Genomic DNA, 26,378 nt, shown 5'->3' on the forward strand with positions numbered 1-26,378 from the left:
TCCGGTGCCTCTACGGACCCTTGTAATTACCACCCCATAAGCTTAACAAGTCTAGTCTGCAAAGCTATGGAGAGGATCATAATGGAGCTCATAAACAAAGATATAGGGGACTTCCAGACATTGGCCCCGACCCAGTTTGGCTTCGTCAAGGGAAGATCATGCCTTTTGAACTTGGTCGACTTCTTCGAAACAGTCACCAAAGCCATTGATGAGGGAAAGGCAGTCCGTACAGCCTACCTTGACCTTGCAAAGGCTTTCGACACAATACCCCACTCGGGTATTGTAGAAAAACTTACCAGCTTAAATGTAAACCCATATGTCACAAGATGGGTTGCAAACTGGCTTAAGGACAGAACCCACAGGGTTAGAGTTGCTGGCGCTATGTCAGACTCCAAGCCGGTCACAAGTGGTGTCCCACAGGGCTCGGTCCTTGGCCCCCTATTGTTCGACATCTACTTCTCAGAAGTACAGGCCAACATGGGAGGACTTTGGCTGACAAAGTTTGCAGACGACTGCAAACTGGGCGCCATAGTGGAAAGTGCATCGGACATGGATATCCTTCAGAAGGGACTCACGGAAACAGATAGCTGGTGCCAGAGCCATGGCCTGAAGTTAAACGCCAAAAAATGTATAGTCATACCCTTCGAGAAAAACAAGATAACCCCAAGCTACCATATAGGTGGCAATCCACTAAGCACAGAAGAGGTTATCAGGGACCTGGGGACCCAGGTTGACAGTGGCCTTTCTTTTGACACTCACGTTGCTAAAGTGGTTAGAAAGACCTTCTACATTGCCCACCTGATCATGAAGGATTCACATCCAGATCTAGTGAGGTCATTGTTCCCCTGTACTCTTCACTTATCAGACCAATGATCGAGTACAATGCCCCATTCGGGATGTATCTCACCCGACATCTGCAGCAATTGGAGAGACCCCAAAAGTTCCTCACCAAAAGGATAAAGGGACTCCAAAATCTGTCATATGCTGCCAGATTGAAGAAACTCCAGCTCTATTCAGTCGCATACCGTCTGCTCAGAGGTGACATGTGCCTGACATACAAGGCCATGTCCAACCCGGAATTAATGGACATGCTCCACCTCAAAAAATCCAAATCCACCAAAACCACTAGAGCAAGCGACTTAAACCTTAGCACGGATATAAATAGGACGTGCTGGAGGGATAGATTTATCACTCAGAGACTCCCTATGCTGTGGAATAAAATCCCGTCCATGTGAGGCAGAGCACCTCGCTGGCTCTGTTCAAGAGAAATCTTGACCTGTGAATGGGAGATCGTAGGTTTACCCCCGGAATCATCTCTGTGTCACTGCTGGACATAGGCACAACAAACTAATGGGCACAGTATTTTTTCATATAAGGGGTGGCATAAGCCACAAAAATTTGGGCTAGGCTTATAAATGCCTTAGGGCAGATAGCCTAGTATAAACCTATGAACCTATATGACACCTCGTGCTTGAAAAATGTATACTGCAAAATGCAGTGGTGCCAGAATATTTCCCAGCAGGGTTATATAACAGACTGTGTAACTCAAAGAAGAATACACTCTTGAGAAAATCTGGTATAATCAGCCCAAAACATAAGAGTCAAACATATTGAAGACTGATAAGACAAGACTACATAATAAGAAAGCAGGTACATTCAGTCCAGAAATAACATTGCATATACAGTGGATATAAAAAGTTTACACACTCCTGTTAAAATGCCAGGTTTTGTGATATAAAAAATGACGCCACAATAAATCATTTCAAAACTTTTCCCACCTTTAATGTGACCTATAAGTTGTTCAATTCAATTGAAAAACAAACAAGTCTGTTAGAGGAAAAAAATACAAAAAACAAAAAAAAGTACAATAAGCTAGTTGCATAAGTGTGCACACCCTTAAACTAATATTTTGTTGAAAAGTCTTCTTGGGTAGGAGTCTATCAGCATGGCATATCTTGACTTGCCAATATTTGCCCATTCTTCCTTGTAAAAGGGCTCCAAATCTGTCAGATTGCAAGGGCATCTCTTGTGCACAGCCCCCTTCAGGTCACCCTACAGATTTTCTGTTGGATTTAGATCTGGGCTCTGGCTGGACCATTCCAAAACTTTAATTTTCTTCTTGTGAAGCCATTCTTTTGTTGATTTGGATGTATGCTTGGGGTCATTGTCATGTTGAAAGGTGAAGTTCCTCTTTATCTTCAGCTTTCTAGCAGATGCCTGAAGGTTTTGGGCCAAAAGTGACTGGTATTTGGAACTGCTCATAATCCCCTCCACCTTGACTAAAGCCCCAGTTCCAGCTGAAGAAAAGCAACCCCAAAGCAGAATATTGCCACCACCATGCTTCACCGTGGGGATGGTGTTCTTTTGGTGATGTGAAGTTTTGTTTTTGCGCCAAACGTACCTTTTGGAATTGTGGCCAAAAAGTTCAACCTTGGTCTCATCAGACCATAGCACACTTTCCCACATGCTTTTGAGAGACCTGATGTATTGTTTTGCAAATTTTAGCCAGGTCTGGATGTTTTTCTGTGCAACCCTACCCCATAGTCCAGACATATGGAGAAAACAGGAGATTTTTGTCACATGTAGTACACAAGCAGTACTTGCCAGAAATTATGCAGCTCCTTCAGTGTTGCTGTAGGTCTCTTGGCAGCCTACCTGACCAGTTTTCATCAATTTTGGAGGGACATCCAGTTCTTTGCAACGTCACTGTTGTCCCATATTTTCTCCACTTTTTGATGACTGTTTTCACTGTGTTCCATGGTATATCCAATGCTGTAGAAATTCTTTTGTACTCTTCTGGCTGATACTTTTCAACAATAAGATCCCTTTGATGCTTTGTTAGCGCTCTGCAAACCATGGCTTTTGCTGTAGCGGGCAACTAAGTAAATGTCAGGAAAATCCTTCTAGGACGGCTGAACTTTATTTGGGGTTAATCAGAGTCTCTTTAATTGATGGCCGGTGTGTACCCAAGAAGACTGAATGCTGTAATTAAATCAAAAGATGCTTCTACAAAGTATTAGTTTAAGGGTGTGCACTTATGCAACCAGCATATTGTACATTTTTTTTCCCTTAACGGATTTGTTTGTTTTTCAATTGAATCGTACAGGATACAGGTTACATTAAAGGTGGGAAAAGTTTTGAAATGATTTATTGTGGTCTCATTTTTTTATATCACAAAAACCTGGCATTTTAGCAGGGGTGTGTAAACTTTTTATATCCACTGTAACTACACAAATCTCATATCTTTTACCTCATCTACCTCATCCGCTCTTACCCCCCTTCCCAATCTGTCTCCAAAGTTTTATTTTCCATTTGTGTGTGTGTATGTATGTGTGTGTGTGTATATATATATATATATATATATATATATATATATATATATACTAGGATAAGATTCATAGTAAAGTTTATAATGCTTGTTAAACTGCAATAAAACAGAAGTAAAATTGATAAACTATTGTTTATTTTTGGGGAAACTGAATGACTGAAAAATTTCCTAGAATGTTCCCTTTTCTTCAAAATATGACAGTCTCAGAGATAATATATAAGTTTAGGGGTTTGGACCCCCCACACACACACACATTGGGGGTGCAGGAGTGCAGGCCCTCCCCCAGCAAAAAGGAACATTAAAGGAGAAGTGCGATGTTTGAGATCTACTCTTCTCCTGGTTTTCCAGTCTTTTATTTATTTATTTATTTTTTTTTTTTGGTCAGTCGGCACTTGGGTTTATGAGTTTCAACATTGAGCCAAGGGAGGAAACTAGGAAAAAAATAATTAAAAAGGTAAGGCAATGGAAGATGTTAACTGTGGATCTGGATAATAAATACTAAGTGGGCATGGTCCCTCATGTGCTCTGTAAGGTAGTCTTATTTCTATCATTCATAGAAATTTTGCAAGCCTTAAATAAAGAATTAAAATAATTTATATGAGAAAGAACAGGATTAAATGGGAAAAGTTATAATTGCCAGTGGGGGGTGGTGGTGGGGAGGATCTTGCACTGTCAGATTTGAAGGAGTATAACACTGCAAAACAGCTTCGATTTATTTATTTAATGAAAGATGAGACATATGTAATGAAATGGAAGGATATGCTACTTGATAAGGAAGGCAGATGGATTAAGGATGATTAAAAAAAAAAAAAAACAGGAGGCGCAGGCATATATCAGAAATTCATCAATGCAAATAATGCAGTACTAAACACTGAGAATGTAGAGAAATAAAAAATTCTTTATTGGTATGACATGGAAAAGCTCTAAAATGAAGGAGGAGAGAATAACGTGATTAGATGGGAGAGGAGAAGTACAAGATTAAGATTCCAGGAACAATTAAAAGAAGTAAAAGAACACCAAATTTAAATGCAGAAGATATCACCTTAACACTTAGTTCTAGGAAAATGCTTCTAATCCTTTCCCAGGAGGAATACGATGCCTTGTAGTAGTTTATTAAAAAAAAAAAAATTTATTCAAGACAGTTAAGTGAGCTGATGCACAAGCATTGTTGTTCTGATACTATACAAGTTATAGTCCTCTTATTTAAAGGCATTCTGAGACTGTAGAGGGAAGGTCCAAGGATGCTGAGTGGTAGAATACGAAAATGTAGGGAAATAAGTGGATCCCATCACATAGAACTTGGGATTGAGTTCCTTATCTGAATATTCTAACCAGCCCAAAGAATTCTCAGCTCAGCCTCTTGTGAATCCTCCCATTAAGTTTATAGTTCATCAGGTGTCTATTTGAATGAAAAAAAAGCAAATATTTACTACAACTTACTGAATGCCCTCATTCCTCCACAAGGACAGTCACAGAGAGATGCTGTAGTTCACACTTGGTCCCTGGGTCTCCTCCTTGCTTTCCCACCAATACCTCTTTCTTGATAAAATTCATATAGAAATCCAACGAGGTGCAAGACCAAGTTGATCCTCATTGCACCATTCTAGCCCTGGCAGTTTTGGTTCTCCTTCCTTTGGCATCATTTGCTACACCTACCCTGGATGCCGGATCCCTTTCCAGATCTTTTGAGTTACCCTTCCAGGATGCCGCTACTGGATCTACATGCCCAAAAAGTTAACCAAATGGTTTCTCTGATTTTGATGATAGCCAGAGATGTCAGGCTGTCTTTTTTAGTAGTCCACATCATTTCTTCTTCTCAAAAACAACCAAAAAGAGTTAGTAAAGTAAATGAAGAAGATTTTCTATTTGGACATTATCAAAAGGGCTAGACCCTTTTTCTGCCCCCCTCCCATTGATATTGGAGTTTCTTTCAGAACTTTTTCACCAAGATTCTACCGTCAAAGTTCAAATGGTTGCTATTTCAAATTTTCACATAGGCGATAATGACATTTCCATTGCTTCTCTTAGAATATCTAAAGCTTTCCTTAGAGGAGCCTTTTTCTGAGGCCTCCATTTTGGGAGCCAGTTCTCATGTGAAATGTCACAATTTTATGTCCATCATTGACTCAGAAGCCCTTTTAGCCAGCAGCGTCAGCTGACCTTAAGTACCATTCTTAGAAAACTGTTTTCCTAATTGCTATCACATTTGCTAAATTACTTTCTGAATTGCAAGCGTTCTCATGCAAGCCACCGTTTCTCATTTTCCACAAAGTGTCATTGAGAACAATTTCTCCCTTTTCTCCAAAGTGTCATCTGAAGCAAATTTGAAACAGCCCATTGATTTGCCAGCTTTTTCTCCTAATCAATGTAACAAAGAAGAACATATGCTTCATACCGTGGATGTTCACAGGCAGATCACATTCTACTTGCACCATACCAAAGGTATTAGAAAATCAGATTAATTATTTGTCCCCTTTACCAAAGAAAAATTGAGAAATCAGTTCTCAAAAGTTGTAGTCTCTAAGTGGCTGTCAGACGGCATTTCTTTTGTATATAAAACTCAAGGTTTGTCTCTACAGTCATAACCAAAAGCTCATTCCACTAGTGCAATAGCTACCTTTACAGCATTCATGTAAAGAGCTCACATTGATGACATTTGATGCAGCAGCAACTTGGTCAATGGTTCATACGTTTATATCTGATTGCAAATTGGATATGGAGTCTACAGCCTGTGCATCCTTTGGCTCTACTATTCTCAGGAACGTCCTTCCTTGATACCACCCAGTTCCCTTTAGACATTTTGGGAATCTGTAGCGTTAGTTGAAGTGGAAGAAAGCAGACAACATCACATATGAAAATAATGTATTTACCATAACAATAGATCTGTGTTGTCTCATTTTTGTCCATTTAAACATCCATCTGTCCTTCCCCCTTCAATTCAGTCCAAATTGCCATTGCAAACTTCTGATGCTCAGACAGGCCTCGACTAAGACCCTGTCTCCTTTTGGTGATGGTACTAAGCTTGGCATTCTTAATAAGTTATTTTATTCTTATCATGATATTTTTCTTTATGGTTAGAAACAGTCAGCAAACTTAGTCTGAGGTAATTTAGGCATAAGGTGGGAACTGTGAGTAAAAGAGGAGTCAGAGTCTCGGATCCAAAGCTCTGGAAGAAGGCGCTGTGGTGTGATCCGATCATATTTGACAACCCAAACATTGAACCGGACAAAAATGAGACAACATGGATCTATCATTAGGATAAGTGCATATCTTTCAGTTCTATAGTTGTAGTTTGTTAAAAATAAAAATAAAAAACTTAATAAGAATGAGGTTCCACAGGCTGCTGAGCTGGTAGACCCTCACAGGTCTTTCAGGACTATTCAGATAATGGACTAACCTCAAAGCTTTGGGATTGGATTATTTTTTTTTCCATCTCCTGGACTTTTCTGCAGTCATCCCCCCTGGACCCTCCCACCATTGTCTGTAACTGACTTTAAATAATTGGCCTGTTGAATGTAATGTATTAGTATAGGAACACTTGTTCATCTACCTGCTTAACTGAATAAAAATTGCTTGAGACTTCAAGGCATCTTTATTCCTCCCACAGGAAGGGTGTCAGAATATCTTGTAGATGGCTAGCTAAAGTAATTTTCTGTTTCATGCTGCATATCGGTATATTTGTGTTGCTATGTTTTGTCATTGTGATAGAAGGGTGCATGATCACACAGAGTCTTAGATGTCTTTATCTTGTAAAACCTAAACAAACAGCACAAAGAAAGGAAAACAGTAAATCATCACTTCATATTTACTTCTTCAAGACCCATAAAGATCAATAGTACTTATGTACTATCGCAACCAGATTTCCCACAAACAGGAGTTTGGCAGTTATTCCTCTTCCAATGCCATAAACAATGTCACAGAATACTACTTAACACTTTAGACAACCTTTTTCAGGTTAACATACATGGTTTCGCGACAACATAAACACTTTAGACAACCCTTTTCAGGTTAACATGCCATGCATAGTTTCCCGAAAACATAACAAATTGTCACAGGTTGAAAATCTGGTTGCGGTAATATGTAAGTACCAGATCAATAGAGGTGGCATCTTCACTAGATTTGAGCAGTGGTAAACAATATGAGCTGTACCTTTTTTAAATTAACTGTAACAAACAAGCAGATAAACAGTCAGAAATTAACAAATTTAAGCTGCACACAAACATTCTTGGATTGCATAACTGCCTAATCAGAAGCATTAAACTTGGATCTCATTTAACACTTTATTGACTTTGTTGATGGGGTGCTGCTGCTTAAAAAAAAAAAAACTAACTGCAGTTACTCTGCATGGCCATAAGTGTCTGTTGCTTCAAAGGTTGGCCTGATGGCTAAGATTTTCACCTTACGCATGCAAGGTGCAGGATTTGATTTTGACCTCTGGTTGTTGGCCAGGGTTTTAGTAGTCTGCAGGCTGATTGCTTAGTATTTACCTTACTTTTTTCGTAGGCTTGAGTAATATCGGCTGTCTTCACATCTGCCACTCATTCTACCATAGTCACTTTTTCAAGAACTTTCTTACATCTGTTATATTTTTAAGATATTAAATAAAACCTAAACTTCATGTTCCCTTCTATTCTGAAATTGTATGTAGAGAAATGTAGATGTGATGGATGACAATTTAGACTGAAACTTATGGCTGATAAGATTCTTGAAAAGGTATATTATTAAAGCTGTGTATAAAGTGAATCTTCAAACTCCTCAATAAAGCAGAGTAAGCAGATTGCCATATCAAAGAAATATGAAAAAGGAACATTCCAGAGGATTAAACCTACTCTTTCTGGGTAAAATACAGCAATAGATTTTGGTTGCTGGTGGTGAAATGGGTAGTAGGTGAAATGGATGCAGGTAAACCAATGTAAGATCACTAAAATGTATCGTGCTGTAAGCCTCTGTTAAGAATCTACACTCTGGCATGCCTTGGGTCTAGACTGATGTAAAATGGGTCTTGTTACTCCTCTGTTAAGGATTAAAAATCTCCTCTACTTATCCCTTTTGGTGATAAGGCTTTATTTCTCTCACAAAGATTTAGTGATAAAGCTTTATCTTAACTTCTGACTCAAAGATGTTTTATGCAATTCCTTTATCTTCATCCATCTCTTCGTAATCCCTCACCTCCTTAGGATCTTAATTTTGCTCTGCATTTTGTGGCTCTTCACTTAGGGATTAAAATCCATTTTTCTGATGTTGCAGCCTTTCCCATCCTAGTTATAAAGCTATTGAAAGTCTGCAAGCAACATGAACTGTTGTGGTTGGTTACAGTCCATCATAAGACTGGAGGACCATTTTACCCCATAAACTTTTGTGGTTACCGTTACACTAGAAGCATCTGCTGTCATATGGGGGCACAACTCAGAAACTTTAATGTTGTCAGAAGTCTTGCTGATACTTCAGTGCTCTGGAAATGAAAATCATGCTTTTCTCCTGTTTAGCTGTGCTAAACGGCCATTTATTTGGTCGATACAGTTGTAGCTTGGCATATCAAAAAGTAAAGAGACTGATTATCTATGCCTTGTGCAGAGATGCACTGACATTGTGGAAGTGGACATTCAGTTAAGCATCTTCCTTTAAGCAGTTGATATTCCTGGGACTTCCTTTATCTTTTTACAGCCTCCATGTATGCTGTTTTTTGAGCCTCCACCACTGCCCAGTCTTTCAGATAATCGTGCAAGAGCCAAGAGTGCGTTTACGCAAAACAAATTGGTGATTGACATTACAAAAAAGAGACATAGTGCGGAAGTGCTCATGACACTCCTTGCTTGTCCTCCTCTGATAGATCAGTTGGTGTCAGATGTGCCTCTGAAGCAGTAGCAACATATTTTGTTTTGGTTCCTTGCTGATGCGTATTGATTTGTGGATTTAGGCCCTGACTTAGAGAAGGACTTCTTTTTTATGCCTTGTCTTCCTGATACAGTCTGTCACACCGGGTGCCTCTCTAGAGAGGTAGTGAATTCACTTCTGTTCTTCCTTGATTTGAGGCCACTGAAATCAACTGGAGAAATCTCTTCATCAGCCTTCTTGAGCTTAGGGATGTATTCCTATCATTGCTAACTCTGTATGTCCGGAAGGTTGAGTCTGTTCTATTGATACTGGGCAACTGGGTTGTATCATACCTAAACAAATGGAGATATGTGTTCTACCATCTGATCCAGAAAGTGGTTGATTTGTGAGAGAGGGACACTAGCTAGTGGATCGTTCTGGTGGGAAATCATGGATCAAGTGTCCTAGTTGGCTACATTGAGTCACAAATCTAGACGCCTTTCTTCAAAACATTTTCTGAAGATATGTCTGTCTAAAAATTGATTTATGTACAAGAAACCACAGTCCTAATCAAGCTGTTATCTGTCCTTGAAAGAATGGGGATGAAATTAATGTGTACATTTTCCTTCTTGCTATCATCTCTCACCTGATGGTGAAGATTTCCTTAGTAATGGCAAAGTTTACTCTTGTAACCTCCTTGTGGCCTAGAAAAGCCTGATTGAAGGCCTTCTTAGCATTTCCATTTTTAGAGACTCCTCTAGCCCTTGCACTTGCCTACTGTATTTGCAGCATGACTATATCCATGTCTGAGCATCAGTAGTCCCTGTACATGTACTGCATTCTGCGTGGGTATATTTCCTTGCTCATCAGCCTATAAATCCTCTGGTTTGCTTGACCATCTCAGGTAACCTTTTGATCTAGTTTGTAGTTATTTCACATTTAGGGTATATGTGTGTGCCATATTGATGTGTGATGAGTTAGTAGAAGTCAAGACTCTGCTCTGCACAGGGGTGTGAAACATTTTCTGAAGGGATTTTCTGAATGGGATCTGTTATTTTTGCCCTTCAGACTTCATCTCTAACTTGGAATTTGAACTTCATGATTAAAATGTTTCATCTACCTCCTTAACCAACTTGGTTCTCTATACCTGAAGTTGGAGTTGTTACTCTTTTTACATTTAGATGTACCCATGTAACTGACTGATTCTCTGAACTGGAAGTTGGAATCCTACAGTATGCCCTTCTTGTTGAAGTTCACTTCAGCGTAGCAGATTTCCATATGTTCCAAACTGTCATGTATAAAGAGACTTGCCTCATTTTCCATGAGAGTGAAGTGTTCCTCCAAAAGCTGACATTTTCTGTACATGTTACTGAGAATATATGAAGCGTATCCTTGCTACATTTGTGGTTTACCTTTACAAGACTAATAGAAAAATGAAAATAAATTGCTTTATTAGTTCCTCATAGAGAGGACTTTTTTATCTGCCAAGCTGATCTTTTCCAGGTGTCTTGCTTTTTGTGTTGGTTTTGTCAACAGAACGTTTATAGACTAGAAAGATTCAGACTGAAAAGATTAAACTAAATGATTTAACTAAATGATTTAGCATGACACCTTAGTAGCAACTGTTCTAGAGTTCGATTTAGGACTGTATTCACTGCTAGCTTCTCTGTCTCAAGCACTTGATAGCCAGTACATACTTTTGTTAAGCATTGTGGTTTGGATACCCGCAAGTAAAGCATCTTTTGATGAGGCTGTTCTGCAACGCATTATGTTCTGAAGCCTACCTTCTGTCCCTTTTGAGATTATTGTGATAGTGAGTGGAATATTTCCTAAGTGTTCCATGTATTGTAGATGGCAGCTCTGTTCAAGATGTAGCAGGTATGTGTGTAGTCTGCCATATTTGTTGTTGTTTGAGATGAGCCTTTGCAATAAGTGCATTATCCCCTTTCTCCATCCCCTAATATGGAATGCTGTGGCTGTAGTATTATAGCATGGGGACCTTTTGGGAGTTCAGATTTAATGTTTTATAACTGTTTTGACTTTGTCTGTGTTTTCCTTTATGTGTTAACCCCCTTTTATAGGACTTGAACTAGGGAAGCAACGGCTGTGTTCATCCCTTAAACTCAAAACAAGGATACCTTAGACTGACCAAAAATATTTGCTTGCCCCAAGTGTGAGGCTCAGGATTTATGAAAAGCAGTAACAGATTTAAGAAAAAGGTTGTTTCTAGTTGTGCCTCCCAATGCAGAGAGAAGCCTTCTCAGAGATCACTTTATATATATTTAGTATTTCCATATATGTTATTTATGGGGATCAGTGTAGAAATAAAACACAGAGCTTGCTAGCTGAAGTTTTTAAATTAGGCTTATTTTTATGTATTTTACATGTGTATGTATATATATGTATATATATATATATATATATATATATATATATATATATATATATATATATATAATGACCGAAAATTCATATGACCAAAGCCCATTTGACTGAGACCAAATGACAGAAAGTTCATTTGACCAAAAACTCATATGACCGAAAACTCATCTGACCGAAAAACAGCACTAGCAGGTATATGCCCTGTTCCCCACTGTAGTGCAACCCTGGAGTTAGAATATATTGTTAGGCTGGTGTTTGGGAGGCACAGACCACAAAATATCTGATCAGACTAGGAGGGGAGCTTCACCCCCCTAACAATATATTCTAACTCCAGGGTTGCACTACAGTGGGGAACAGGGCATATACCTGCCAGTGCTGTTTTTCGGTCAAATGAGTTTTCGGTCACATGGGTTTTCGGTCAAATGAAGGTTCAGTCATTTGGTCTCAGTCAAATGGGTTTCGGTCATATTAACTTTCGGTCATATGTAGTGAACCCATATATATATATATATATATATATATATATATATATATATATATATATACACACACACACACACACACACACACATATATATATATATATATATATATATATATACACACACATATATATATACATACACACATAAATGTGTACGCATTGTGTGTATCTGTGCACATATATTGGTCATGGAGTTGGAAACATTTTTGGAATTTTTAGAGGGGTCATATAGACCAAATCTGTAATTTATTCATATTATTGTTAATGAGTCTGAATATGTGTTAACGTTTTTAGATTTAACTTGAATAACTGCATGCAAAAGAACAATTTGCTGGCTTAATACATCTGAATGTGATAATATTATTCATCATACCTGTCTTCTGCTGTCATGTGCTACAAGTTTCAGAATGATTATAAACAATTTCACCTACTGATAATTTACTAGTGGGGTGTTTATTAACAATAGCAAGCATCCTAGTCAGGTTACCATCCTGTTCATGCTGCCATTGTGTTGTTACTTCTGTCTCAGGTTTTTTGCTCAATGCAGAGTTAAATCGTTAAACACTATCCTTATGCAGTGATACATGTACAAGTTCTAATTAATAATAGTAAATAACTAAAATGTTATGTAAAATAGTTTTTAGAAAATCTTTGTGAACATGTTTGCACTCACCTGGTTTAGTTTTATTTGGACCTCACAGTGTCAGGACAGCCCAGTGATCCTTTTTTTGCAGAAATTTACTTCCTGTAACGGTGTACTGACATGTTATTTTGTTGTCTTTTTCCCCTACACCCCCTGAAAATTCTGTCGCACTGCTGAATATGGAAAGTGTGTGGAGTTCATTGGGAAGGTAGGCAGCAAAAAAGCAGGCCTGCATTGTCCTAATCCTTGCTTTATAACTGCTGCATGCCATGCATTTGCATTGTCTGTCATATTTGTAAATGTAATAATACTGCAGCTATTTGACAACAAATGGCATGCATTTAAATAGTTCTCCGTCTGTCTCACTAGAAATTACATTAAAACAAGACACTTTTAGGGACAGCATTGTACTTATTTTCTTAACTAACTCAGCGGTCTCTAACTATGTTTCATTGGTGGTCTTTTAAAAATATTTTTTTTTTTTTTTAATATGTATACAAGTTTGTTCATTTTTTTCTTGTTAACCTGATAGGTGGAATGAACCGAGTGAATCATTTTCAGCTACAGCTTAGGTATTCAACAAAATGGAGCCTTCATATGTCTTAAACATTACACTTAGGGTTACAATCTTTCTGAATTAGATAAGCAAACATTAAAACCCTATAGCAAGTGAGAACTTCCCTGGGTGATTAGTTGTGTGCTATTGTCTTAATATCATTTGTTTAATTTATGTACATGTCTCTTATGTTTTATTAATGTTCATTTATTGTACATTCTTTTATCTTATTTTACTCTCTGAGCTGAAACTGAAATAGGTTCACTGGGATCACTGCTCAACCCCGGTTACCAAACTGTATAAATAAATGGTCAACAAAATTATTATTGTCTCAACTTCTGGTATATCACAATGAGAGATGGTTGACATAATGGTGGGGAGCAAAGTGAACAAGGAGGTGATCAACCTCTCTGCACTGTTTTCTGTTGGTTTTATACTGGGCTTTGACAAACATTATTTAAATGGGACTTATGAGTGTATGTTTGGCTGTCTTACCTGGGAGTTAAGTAGGTCTTTGCTTCCTCATTCCATGTCAGGAAGCAAAAAAAACTGGCTAATTTAATTTATTGTTGGGGCAGTTTATGGCAGTCCTGCACAGAACATTGTGCGGGTATCTTTACAAGGAGAGGGATTCGACTTCCGATAGTAGGCCAGAGGCCCTGTACAGACTTGAGTCCACAGTGGAGTAATTCCTGCCTTGAAGAGAACCTGCAGGTTTGTTTTGACAGGTAATGTGACTGGTTCTCATTATGGAAGACTTGATGGACACACTTCCTAACCTTGTTCTGGCAGTGGCAGTCAGGTGTGAAGTAGTCCTGTTATGTTCATATAATATGTGAGCTACACTATATCTTGACTATCAGGCGTAACAGCCCAACATGAATTTAGCCAAAATAGTGTACTTGAATTGGCCTGGAAGACATTTGCCTAGGTATTTTTTCCAGTGTGCAAAAGGGGAGAGAAAAGTGTTCACATGGCTATCTAAATTTAGAAACTGAAGCTGCAAGCTATGTCAAGGGAGGGAACAAATATCGCTTCCTATGGGAGATAATTTGAAGTGGCTTTCATGGTGATTATTACTGCTGTCAGGTAATAGTGCACAAAATCAAGTGTTTAAATCTCCATAGCCTTAGAGTACCAGAGGGGTACACTCTCTGAGTTATGTAAATTGTCTGTTTTTTTTAATTTGGAGGATTAAATATTATCTTGCTGTCAAAGGTTTTAATGCAACGTTTCTTTTATAGTTTGTGGGATGTTTTCTGTCTCACTGGGTTGAAGTCAGATGCATTTAGATGGAGCAGTGGAGGATGGTAGAATAATTCCTTCCCTGGTAGCAGATACTGTTGAGATCAAAGAGGCAAAACACAAGAAGTTAATTGGCTGTAGCTTTATGGAAATGTTATCATGGAATATGAATGGGTTGGTACATCCAGTTAAGAGATCTAGGTGTTACAGAATCTTTGCCACTGTATTTCACACAGTGTGAAACTCCAGGAGACCCAAATAAACAATTGTGGTGACAATAAACTGATGGTTTGTAGATAGGATAGAGGAGTATAGAATCTGACTTGTACCGCTGTGCTATTATCAAAGAAATTAAATGTGCTGTATTTGTAGCTGGAAAGCAATTGCAAGGATCATTAGCAGGGAGCATAATTACTCTGGGCAGAACAGAATATGTGTAAGCATAAAACTTCTATCAGTGAGAAAACTGAAGTAGTGCATGTGTGCATGCTAGCATGCACATGGAGACAAAATATCCCATAACCCAAGTAGAAATGCAAACAATTATAAACAACACAAAAATATACAAACTGTTTAAAGTAAAATACTGTACCCAGTTGCACTAGTGACAGAGCTAACATTATGTGATACCCGGGCATGATTTTTTTCCATTTTATATTGTGGAAAATGGTGGTGGGAAGGGACAAACCAAACATCCTGCAAAGATGCACAGCCGTATAATGTAGACAAAGCTGGGGAGCACTACAGGTGCTCAAGTGCCAAGCACTTGAAAACCACTGTCTTGAAGCCGGGGACTCAAGAGTCTTGTAGCTCGGGTGGGGTTACTCTTGTGTTCAAACTGCAGAATGAGATAAGCAAGGAGCTGAGAGTGGTTAGGGACTTATTAGGAAATTTAGGATCTGATGTCTGTTTTTATCTGATTCAACATGTGGGATGTTGGATCCAGCCTCTGTGCCTTATACCAGATTATTGGATCTGAGAGCTGCGACTCCTCCCCTACCCACAATTCCCTTCTCCTAGCTGATTTACCCCAGATTTCATTTGCCACCTGTTAGACCAGATGTGTTTGCCGAGAGCTGCAACACTTTCATGATAAGTGATGGCAATTTTTTAATTCAATTCTTTCTCCTCCCTCGTGGATAGTTGCTAGTTTTCTTGTTAGATTAAAAAAATAGTATTTAGATGGTTAGGTTTGTTAGAATGCTTCTTTAGATAGATATTTTTCAAGTGTGCTAGATAGTACTATCTGGTAATATTATATAGATTACATAGTGATTTTCATATAGATCGTAGAAGGATGGCAGTTAGGTAGCTGAGATGTCTTTCTTATTTATATATATATATATATATATATATATATATATATATATATATATATATATATACATATACATATATATGTTTAATATGATACAGAGTAGTTACTATAATTGTTATAAGGACTTTTTTAGTGTAAAAGTTGTTCTGATGTCTGAAAGTGCACTGGTTTCAAAAGTGTTCAGCCTGTGGACACAAGATCCCTCCCCCCGACCTCCATTCCTATTGCGTTTGCTTCCTACGTCCTTCCCACTTACAGGATACCTGCAGTATCAGTGCTATCTGTGGCACTGGAGCTTTTCAAAGCAGAAGGAGGAAACTTATTAAGGGACTTTTTCCCTCTCAGATGGGGTCCAGAATGCCCAAGGTACCCTCCACCTCTCCTTCGTCTGACAAAAAGAAGGAAAAGAAAGATCTAAATAAAAAGAAAGAAATCTAAGGAGAAACGTAGAGAAAAACAAATTGAGAAGAGACAAGAATAAAGGGCAGAGAAACCAAAGAAAAGGTCTCCAGATCCAAGCGCTATTCTGGGTCTGGCACCAAAGTTGACAAGTCAGTCAGATCCAACTGTAACTAGGATCTCAACTCCCTCCCCAAAGCCTTCTTTTTCCCCAGAGCCAATCATCCCCAGACTTCATTCTCCAATATTTCAAAAGCTGCCTTTGAGACCACCTTCTGTAGCTTCTTCTTTGAAGTCTGGTCTGTTCACCTGAAGACCAACTAAGATGGATGTCGACCATTTGATGAGGAAGTTCCTGAGGACAACAGATTCAGCTGGGAGTTCTCCCAGCTCCATCAACACCATCTATCATTGTTCTGACACCGTTTCTCTTTCTGGAGCCAAAGTATATGGGTCTAAACCCATGCACAGCACCAGCATTAGATCCAATAGCTCTGGAGACATTGGCTTTGATGTATTCCCTAATTTTTTTGACACTGTTGCCTTCAGGTCAGGAAGAGTGCTGGAGCCAGAACATTGGAGCCCTGGTGTTGGAGTTGAGTCCAAAGTTTTTGGAGCCATTATTTCCCTGTTAGTTTTTGCCTGCAGACAACTCGGATCATAACCAATGTACTTTGGAGTTAGGAAACGTAATGATTTTGCTGATAGTTCCCATTAGCTGAGTTCGCTTTCAAGGTTGTGGAGAGGGTGTTGTCTGGACCATGGAGACTGGTGTCTGCACTGAGTTCAGTTCCATCCTGACTTCCATTGGATCCTGTACCTCCTTTCTCTCATTCAGGCTGACAGGGACACGCAGACACAATCAGCTTTGAGGCAGCTAGACTTTTGAGCTCCCCATCTGATTCTGAGGTGTCTGCATCAGCGCTCCTGAGACACATTTTCCTGAAAAGGGCATGTAAATGGAAACGTCTATACTTCTCTCTTGAGTCAGTCACAAAAGGCACAGACTTGACCCCCCCCCCCCCCGAAGATGCCTCCTTGGGAGACATTTTGGATTTGATGAAATGGGTGGGGGGGCTTTCCACAGAAACTTTTTCTGATGTGTGTGTTCCTTGAAGCTTTTATTCTCACCCTTCAGTGTCTTGGTTGGACTGTACCTCATGATGCCTTAATAGAGCTCATCTCTCTGAAGGCTTTGAATGAAGCTGATGTGGCAGTGCCTATCCCCCAAAAAGCTGGATAAGATTTTGGTTGCCTCACAGGATAGAAGACATTGGTCCAAGGGCCTGCCTGTAGATGCCATGATGGTATCAGCAGCCAGAAAGAAAGAACTATCAGAAGAAAGTTTCTCTGTCCATTCCCTGAGCAGGGAGGCAAGGACATTGAACAGACTGGATAAACGGACATATGTTTCAGCGACCTTTGCAGTTCGAGCATTGAACTATCTAGCACACCTGACACGTTTCCAAAGAGTCTTGATTGAAGAGCTCTCAAAGTCTCTTTGAGGTAGCTTGCCTACAGATGTCCAAAAGATGAATTCCCAAATGTATACCCTGCAATCTTCCTCAAATGTGGCCATGAGACTGCTATCTAGTGCAGTTGATGGTACATCAAAGGCAGCCAGCACAGGTATTACCATATGATGCCATGCCTGGATGCGGCTATGTGATTTCACAGAGAGCGTCAAGGTGTCCCTTATCAGTGCCCTTATGATGGTTCCACCTTGATTGGACCTAAGGTAAAAGAAATGCTTACCAGCAGCGAACAAGGATGGTAAGATTTTTGTTTGCCATGGGAATCTGTTTTTCTACTCCGCAAAGATCCTTCCCAGGAGTCAAAGAGGAAGTATGAAAATGTGGTTCAAAATGTCCCAAGGTTTTCACCAGGACATTCTTGGTGATGGACTTTCCCAAGGCAGTGGAGGAGGTAAGCCAAATGGACACTGCCCATGAGGTAGAAGTGGACCTCAAAGTCAAGGTTTCTCTGGTTCTTTCACGGTGAAACCTTACTAGCATCCTTGAATGCTTGCCCAACTGCTGCATTCTAGAGGCAGTCAATGGTCTCTTTTCCTTGTACCTTTTAACCTCACGAACTATAACATCCAATTCATGAGTGTTAAGGATTATCACTGGAGGCTATACAGTATCCTTTTGGATTCCCCAAAGAAGAGATTAAAGATTCCCAGTATGCCACTCAGTCATTTGGAATCCACAGGAGCAGAAGTATCAAAATTGATGAGTCATCCAGCCAGTACCCCAGACCAGTTAGGATCCAGTGTCTATTTCAGGTTTGTTTTAGTTCCAAAAAAGACAGGGTACCTCAGACCAGTTTTCGATCTCATTAATCTAAATCAATATGTCAAACAGCAAAGTTCCAAATGGTCATGGTGCAGTCCATTCTACCTCTCTTGAGGAAGGATGCCTGGATGTGCTGTACTGATCTCCAGGATGCCTACTATCATATCAAGATCCAGAGGCAATCCAGGAGTTTTCATCATTTCCAGCTGAGAGCCCATCACTACCAATTCATGGCACTGCCATTCAGTCTCACTACAGTCCCCTGAGTGTGCACTAAGATTATGGCAGTTGTAGCAGCTCATATCCAGCTGTAAGAGATCCTTGTCTTCATTGATTTGGATGATTGCCTCCTAACTTCTACATCCAGGGATCTACTGTTGCAACACCAGTCGTTCCTTCTCTGTTTTGCAAACCAGTTGGGAATATTAATCAACTACAAGAAAAGCAAGCTGCCTCCCATGCAGAACATAGGATTTATATGTTGCCAGATAGATACTGTGCAACAAATTGTGGAACTCCCAGTTGCAGTACTCGGCTTGAAGGTCTATAGCTTTTCAAGTGATGCAACACCATTTGCCATACACAACAAGACTCATTCTACATCGCATAAACAGAAAAAAGGCACTGGAGGCACACACACAATTGGAAATCCACTAATTTAATGTAAATCCACACCAAAGTATAAGCACATACAATAAAAAAGACACGAATGCTTAACTTGATCACCTCGTTTTCGTCTAAAAACTTCTTCAGATGTGAGCGTACCAACTAGTAATGACCCTTAGATAAGAAATACCTCAACCAATTAACCAATCATAGCTCATTTGTAATAAGCTTAAATGCTGAATAATAGAAATAAAACACATACGGTGTATAAAATTGATGAAATACATAAAATTAGATTGAAACCTAATGTGTAAACTGGTCATTGGCACACAAATAAAATTAATGAGTATATAACAACAAATATAAAAAATAGTAGGGCTGATGGCCTCTTCTATTTCACTAGTTCCATTTGCGAGATGTCACATGAGAGTTCTACAGCAGACATTAGCAATACAATGGTCACAAAAATTTTATCCCTTCTCACCAGAAATCACATAAATTGATAGATTACCTCCCCATCAGTAGTACAGGGAAGATCCTCTTGTCTGCCTCCTCCCAAGGATGCAGTCACCATGGGCACCTCACTTCTAGGGTGGGGAGTGCATTTCGAAGGGAAGACAGTTCAAGGGATATGATCTTCAACAGAGGCCAAACTTCACATCACTGTCTTGGAGATGAAAGCAGTTATACTAGAGTTGCAGGCTTTTCAGGATCAATACCCTAGGATGGGATTGCTGTTCACACAGACAAATATGTCAATGGTCTGGTACATTAACAAACAAGGCAGAACATGTTCATACCCTCTTTGCTGAAAAGCTATACAAGTTTGGCAGTGAGCAATGTCTTCAAACTGCTTACTGGTAGCAGCGCACATTCCTGGGAAGTCTGGTATACTAATGAGCAGGTTGAGCATACTGTATTGCCTCACTAGTCGTCTCTAAAACAAACAGTGGCAGCAGAGATTTTCAGCCACTGGGGTCAACCTTGCTGCATCTTCTTTGCTTCCTACCTCAACAACATATGCACCAGTTATTTTGGCCACATCACTCCACAGTTTTAGTCATCGAGAGATAATCTGATCCATTTTTGGCTCCCAGGACTCCTTTACACTTTTCCACCAATTCGTCTTCTCACAAAGTTCATTCAGAAAACCATGTAGTGCAAGACCACAGTGATCACCATTGCCCCCTTCTGGTCTTGACAGATATGGTTCCCATTTCTTTGGCTTCATGTACAGCACCCACCATGGGTTCTTGGTTCCATTCTAGATCCAGTACCCAAAACTAACTGCATGGTTTTTCCAGTTTTAACGAGCCATATATGCCAGAATTTCTTCCTGTGTAGTCCAAATAATTTCTTCTCAGAGGGAATCAATCAAAAATACTTATTTTATTTATTTAACATTTGTTTACTTGGAAAGTCTGACTGGTACAGAGCCCATTTTCAGCAGAGGCCCGGGGAGAAAAGCTCCAGACGCTTGTCTTTGGAATGTGAGAGTAAACCGGAGCACCTGGAGGAAATCCACGCGAATGCAGGAAGGGCATGAGGACTTCTCACAGAAGGCACCCCCAGCCAAGAATTGAACCATAGAACCTCTTGCTGTTAGGTGACAATGCTAATCACTGAACCACTGTGCCACCCAGAGCAAAAGAAAATGGAAAAGGTTTTATATTTGAGCATCCTCAAAGGGATTAGATCCTTTTCAGCCCCTCTACCAGCAATTCTGGATTTCCTTTCTGAACTTTTTTGCAAGGTTCTAGTTACTCTACTGTGAAAGTCCACATAGCCACCATTTCAAATTTTTACATAGGACATAATGATTTGTCTGCTTCATCTCTTAAGGTGACTAAAGCTTTCCTTAGGAGAAAGTTTTTATAGAGAACGCCTGTTTTACCTTGGGATGTTACAGTTTTATTTCAGTCTTTGACCCAAAAACCCTTTGAACCTGCAGTTTCAACAGATTTAAAATTCATTTCTCAGAAAACTATATTTTTGATTGACAATATAAATGGTATAAATTTAATGGGAAAGCAAATTTTAGATACAGAGGGCATTCTATATATGCACTTAAATGCCCCTGTAATACATTTTATATTGGGGAAACGAAAAGGTCAGATTACTTGAACACATTAGAGACATTGAAAATGTTAAAATGTTTACCTCAGTAGCAGAACATTTTTATTATGAACATCTGAGTCAGTCTGATAGGTTAGTAGGTACAATATTACAGAAAGTTGTAGATAATTATTTGTATAAAAATATTAAAAATGTTTTATTGTATAAGAAGCAGTTTATATTTTAAAATTTGATACTTTGGTACCACAAGGAATGAATGTAGATTTTAATTGGAGAGTTTTGCTTTAAATAATTTTGTAAGTAATTAAATAATAGGATTATTGGATAATTGATTGAATGAATGTATTATAAATATGGAATGTGAAGTTTGTTCAGTATTCTCCTGTGAAGGCATCAGCCGAGACGTCAGGGGAATAAACGCTGTTTTACTTCTTTTCTTGGGTGACTGGTTTGTGGTTTTTTACCTTATTGTTTTCAGTCTGTTTAATTGGTGTTGTTTACATGGCCAGTGACCCAAATATAGATGTACCTAGGGTGTTTCGAGGTACTATGGATTCGCAGCAGAGACCTGGTGATAAGTATTTATCCCAACCTAATGAGAAAATGGTAAATTTGTCTTTTACTGAGGCTGTTATTGGATCTGTGAGTAACCCGCAGCCCTGTATTTCGAATTTACAAGCCTGGAATAGATGGGAAATAGACCAGAATTGCAGGCTTTCTAATCCATTTTCTTCTGTTGAACGGAAACAGCATATACCCATGAATACGGACATAAAGGTACTTTGTGAGTCTCTTGAGCAATTATTTTATAAAGAGACATCTGTTTTTTTTGAATGTGCAGAGTTTGACTAAATAATTAGAATTAGAAATAACCCCCCATGGTCTAAGAGTATATAAAGATCCAGCGACACCCTTTAATCTGTAAGATGAAGTAGATTCTGTCTTCCATAAGCGCTGGATACAGGCAGCCCATAAATGTATGACTGAACGGGTTGCTATACTTGTCGAGCATGAAAGGTTGAAGCAAACTAGTCTACAAAAAGATATTAATGTTTCATGCGGCAATATTTTGTCCAAAACAGGTCCAGAATTTTTGGACAATATCCTGAAAGATATTAACAAATTGAAGGATAATGAACAGGATATTATGAACAGAAAAAAGAATAAGTTAATTAGAGACACTAGAGACTATGACAATGATTTGGCCTTCATTTTGAAGGCCAGTAGGAAGAACGCTAAACGTCATGTGACTTTTAAGGAAGGGAAGAGGGTGGATGAGCGGCGTTCATTCAGCTCAAGACCATCCTTTGAAACAGTTTCATCGGGCATGGATGATAACTGTGCATATAATGGGGAATATCCGCCCTTACCACCAGCACAAAACATTGAACAATATCAACAAACTTTTCGGAACCAAGGGGGGAATAAAATGTTTTTCCAGAGCAAGAAACAGCAGTGAGAAGGACAGTTCAACCACCAGTATCAGCAACACCCCCAACAACAACACCAGCAATGGCAGCATAAGAACAAGAGGGGTAGATATTAAAGTGGACTCTTATGTGGTAAATTTGTCTGGTTATAGTTTAAATATGTATGAACAGGCCGTATTAGAATGCGGCCTGAAATTTATTCCTACAGTACTACCGAGGCTACATGATTTGAAATGTGATGTGTTCAGGTTTATTAGGAAATTGCAATTGAAGTACATGTTTAGGCACAATTTAAAGTGGATCTTAGATTTCTGATGAAAATGTTTCTTTTATGTATGATGATGGTAATGAAAGTCTCTTTTAATAGTAATGACAGTTTTTTCTCTTGTGTATCTGATGATGTTACTAATGCATATTACTTATTTGATGCAAGTAGTATAGAAACAAAAAGTAAATTTATACCTGTATTTAATTGTATGGAAATTATGCAGTTTCAAAATATTTTAAATTACTCTGTGGAACAAGAATTTGTTGAATTTAAGAAAAGTACAAATATTAATTATAATCTGACCAAAAATGAATGGCTAGCACTGCAAGCACTGGGAAGAAATGCAGATGTGATATTCAAGCCTGCAGATAAAAGTAACAAATTAGTTTTGTTACACATTTCCCAATATTTAGAAATGTGCTTTAATCATCTAAATGATGTCACAGTATATGAAAAAGTTCAGGGAGATATGTATGAGCTGGCTATTTCTGATTATGAAGAATTGTTATACAAGGGTATCAGGTTAGAGTACCTGACTGAAGAGAATGTTAAAAAGAAGTTATGTCATTATAATACTAGTATGGCATATTTTTATTGTGTACCAAAAATTTATAAAAGTATGGTTAATCCACCAGGATGCCCTATGGTTTCTGGAAGTAATTATTTCTAGCATAATATTGGTTGTCTTTTACATGAACTAATGTTACCCAAGGTATTATTTTTACCAGCCTATGTGAAGGATGTATCTGATTTTTTGAATAAAATACAGAACATAGGCTGGAATGATCAGATGTATTGGGTTACTCTTGATGTAAAGAGTTTATACAGAAATATTTATCATGAATTTGGTCTAGAAGCAGTAAGATTCTTCTTAGGACAAGGTCCAGCAACTGAATATATAGTGGAAATGTTATATTTTTGTCTTACAAAAAACTTTTTTGAATTTGGAGGAGAGTTGTTTAGACAAAAGCAGGCCACAGCAATGGGGGCAGCATTTGCCCCCTCATATGCCAACTTAAGCATGGGGTTGTTTGAGCAAGAGTGTATTTACAGAACTTTTTCAACAACATGTTAAAATTATAGCAGGTTTATATTTTACTTGATTTTTCTGTGTAAAGGAGGGGAAACAAAAATTGATGAATTTATATCAGAGTTGCAAAATAATAGGTTTAACCTCAAATTTGAAGGTATACAAATAAGAAAAAAAAGTATCATTTTTGGATGTAGAGGTAAATGTATCTAAGGGATATTTACACACTAAGATACATAGAAAATTTGAAGATCAAGTTAAGTACCTTAAGGCTATAAGTTGCCATTGAGAGTTTACTAGGTTGCATAGATTATGTACTGATACAGAAGAATTAAGACAGGAAATTCACAGAATGTATAACATGTTCTACTCAAGAGGGTATAGCCAGCAAATAATAAATAAGGTTTATTATAAAACTGGTCAGATTTATACACAATAATGTAAGAGAAATAGAAATATAAGTTATGATAGTAATGAAAGAAAAAATAATTCTGAGATTTATTTCATCACATTATGTAGTGTTTTAGTGATAAAGTTATGGCTATGGTGAAATATTATTAGAATTTTTTGAAAAAATCCAAGGAAGCAAGAGATTGGTTACCAAGGAATTTAAAATTCTCTTATAAAGTAGGGAGAAATATTAAAAGCTTTTTAGTTAAAGGTAGAGTGATTAAACCAGAACTTAAATTTTATGATGCACTAAGAACAGTTGGTACAGCAATCTGTGGTAAATGCAAGGCATGTAAGCATATAGTTGCAGGGTTTGACAATATAAATGGTATAACATTTAATGGGAAAGCAAATTTTAGATGTGATACAGAGGGTATTATATATGCACTTAATGCCCCTATAATAAGTTTTATATTGGGGAAACGAAAAGGCCTTTTAAAGTCAGATTGCTTGAACCTAGCCACTGGGATGCACAAGCCCGTGCATTTCTTTGTGCCAGTCCCAAGCCCAGATAAATGGGGAGGGTTGCGTCAGGAAGGGCATCTAGCGTAAAACTTTGCCACATTATTCATGCGGACAGCAGTAAATATTTATATACCGGATCAGTCGAGGCCCAGGTTAACAACGACCGCCACCAGTACTGTTAGCCAACAGGGTGCTGGCGGAAATTGGGCTGCTGTTGGCTGAAGGAGGAGAAGAGGCAGAAGGCATGGCCGAAGGCAGGAAGAAAGGAGAAAGGGTAGGGCTTTGGTAGTGAGGGTCGGAACTTTGAATGTTGGCAGTATGACTGGTATAGGGAGAGAGCTAGCCGATATGATGGACAGAAGGAAGGTTTGTGTATTGTGTGTGCAAGAGACCAGATGGAAGGGGAGTAAGGCTAGGTGTATTGGAGGTGGGTTCAAATTGTTTTATCATGGTGTGGATGGGAGAAGAAATGGCGTAGGAGTTATCCTAAAGGAACAGTATGCTAAGAGTGTTTTGGAGGTGAAAAGAGTGTCAGATAGAGTGATGTTTATGAAGCTGGAAATTGATGGTGTTATGATGAATGTTGTTAGTGTATATGCTCCACAAGTTGGGTGTGCGATGGATGAGAAATAAACATTTTGGAGTGAGTTGGATGAAGTGGTGATGACCGTACTCAAGGGTAAGAGACTGGTGACTGGAGCAGATTTCAATGGGCATGTTTGTAAACGGAACAGAGGGGATGAGGAAGTGATGGGCAGGTATGGTGTTAAACAAAGGAATGCAGAAGGTCAGATGGTAGTGGATTTTGTGAAAAGGATGGACATGGCTGTGGTGAATACATATTTTAACAAGAGGGAGGAACACAGAGTGACATACAAGAGTGGAGGAAGATGCACACAGGTGGATTATATCTTATGTAGTAGGGCCAGTTTGAAGGAGATTGGAGACTGTTAAGTGGTGACTGGGGAAAGTGTAGTTAGGCAGCATAGGATGATGGTTTGTAGGATGACATTGGTGATCAAGAAGAGGAGGAGGAATGTGAGGGCAGTACCAAGGATCAAATGGTAGAACTTGAAAAAGGGTAATTGTGAGGTGGAGTTCAGGGATGAGTCAAGACAGGCACTGGGTGGCAGTGAAGAGTTACCAAATAGCTGGGTAACTGCAGCAGAGCTAGTAAGGGAGACGGCTAGAAAGGGCTTGGTATGACATCTGGACAGAGGAAGGATGATAAGGAGACTTGGTGGTGGAATGAGGAAGTACAGGAGAGTATACAGAGAAGAGGTTGGCAAAGAAGAAGTGGGATTGTCAGAGCGATGAAGAAAGTAGACAGGAGTATAAGGAGATGAGGTGCATGGCAAAGAGAGAGGTGGCGAAGGCTAAGGATAAGGCATATGAAGAGTTGTATGAAAGGTTAGACACTAAGAAGGGAGAAAAGGACCTGGCTAGACAGAGGGACCAAGCTAGAAAAGATGTGCAGCAGATAAAGGATAATGAGGGAAACATACTCACAAGCGAGGAGAGTGTATTGAGCAGATGGAAAGAGTACTCTGAGGGGTTGATGAATGAAGTGAATGAGAGGGAGAGAAG

At 38.9% G+C, this 26,378-nt stretch overlaps 1 protein-coding gene across 2 annotated transcripts in view; it reads left to right on the top strand.

The window, feature by feature from the left end:
• Positions 1-26,378, top strand: part of UGGT2 (UDP-glucose glycoprotein glucosyltransferase 2) — a 4,352,373-nt gene that overhangs the window by 3,202,628 nt on the left and 1,123,367 nt on the right. Inside the window, exon 33 of one of the 2 annotated variants that reach the window (XM_044072987.1) lies at positions 12,839-12,859. The exons of the other annotated variant lie outside the window; for it this stretch is intronic. Coding sequence (XP_043928922.1) covers positions 12,839-12,859 — 21 coding nt within the window. The remainder of the gene's footprint in view (positions 1-12,838; positions 12,860-26,378) is intronic. 2 annotated transcript variants of the gene reach the window in all.

This window comes from Protopterus annectens, chromosome 5.part1 (assembly GCF_019279795.1).
Source record: "Protopterus annectens isolate FY-2018-M chromosome 5.part1, PAN1.0, whole genome shotgun sequence".
Lineage (NCBI taxonomy): Eukaryota > Metazoa > Chordata > Ceratodontiformes > Protopteridae > Protopterus > Protopterus annectens.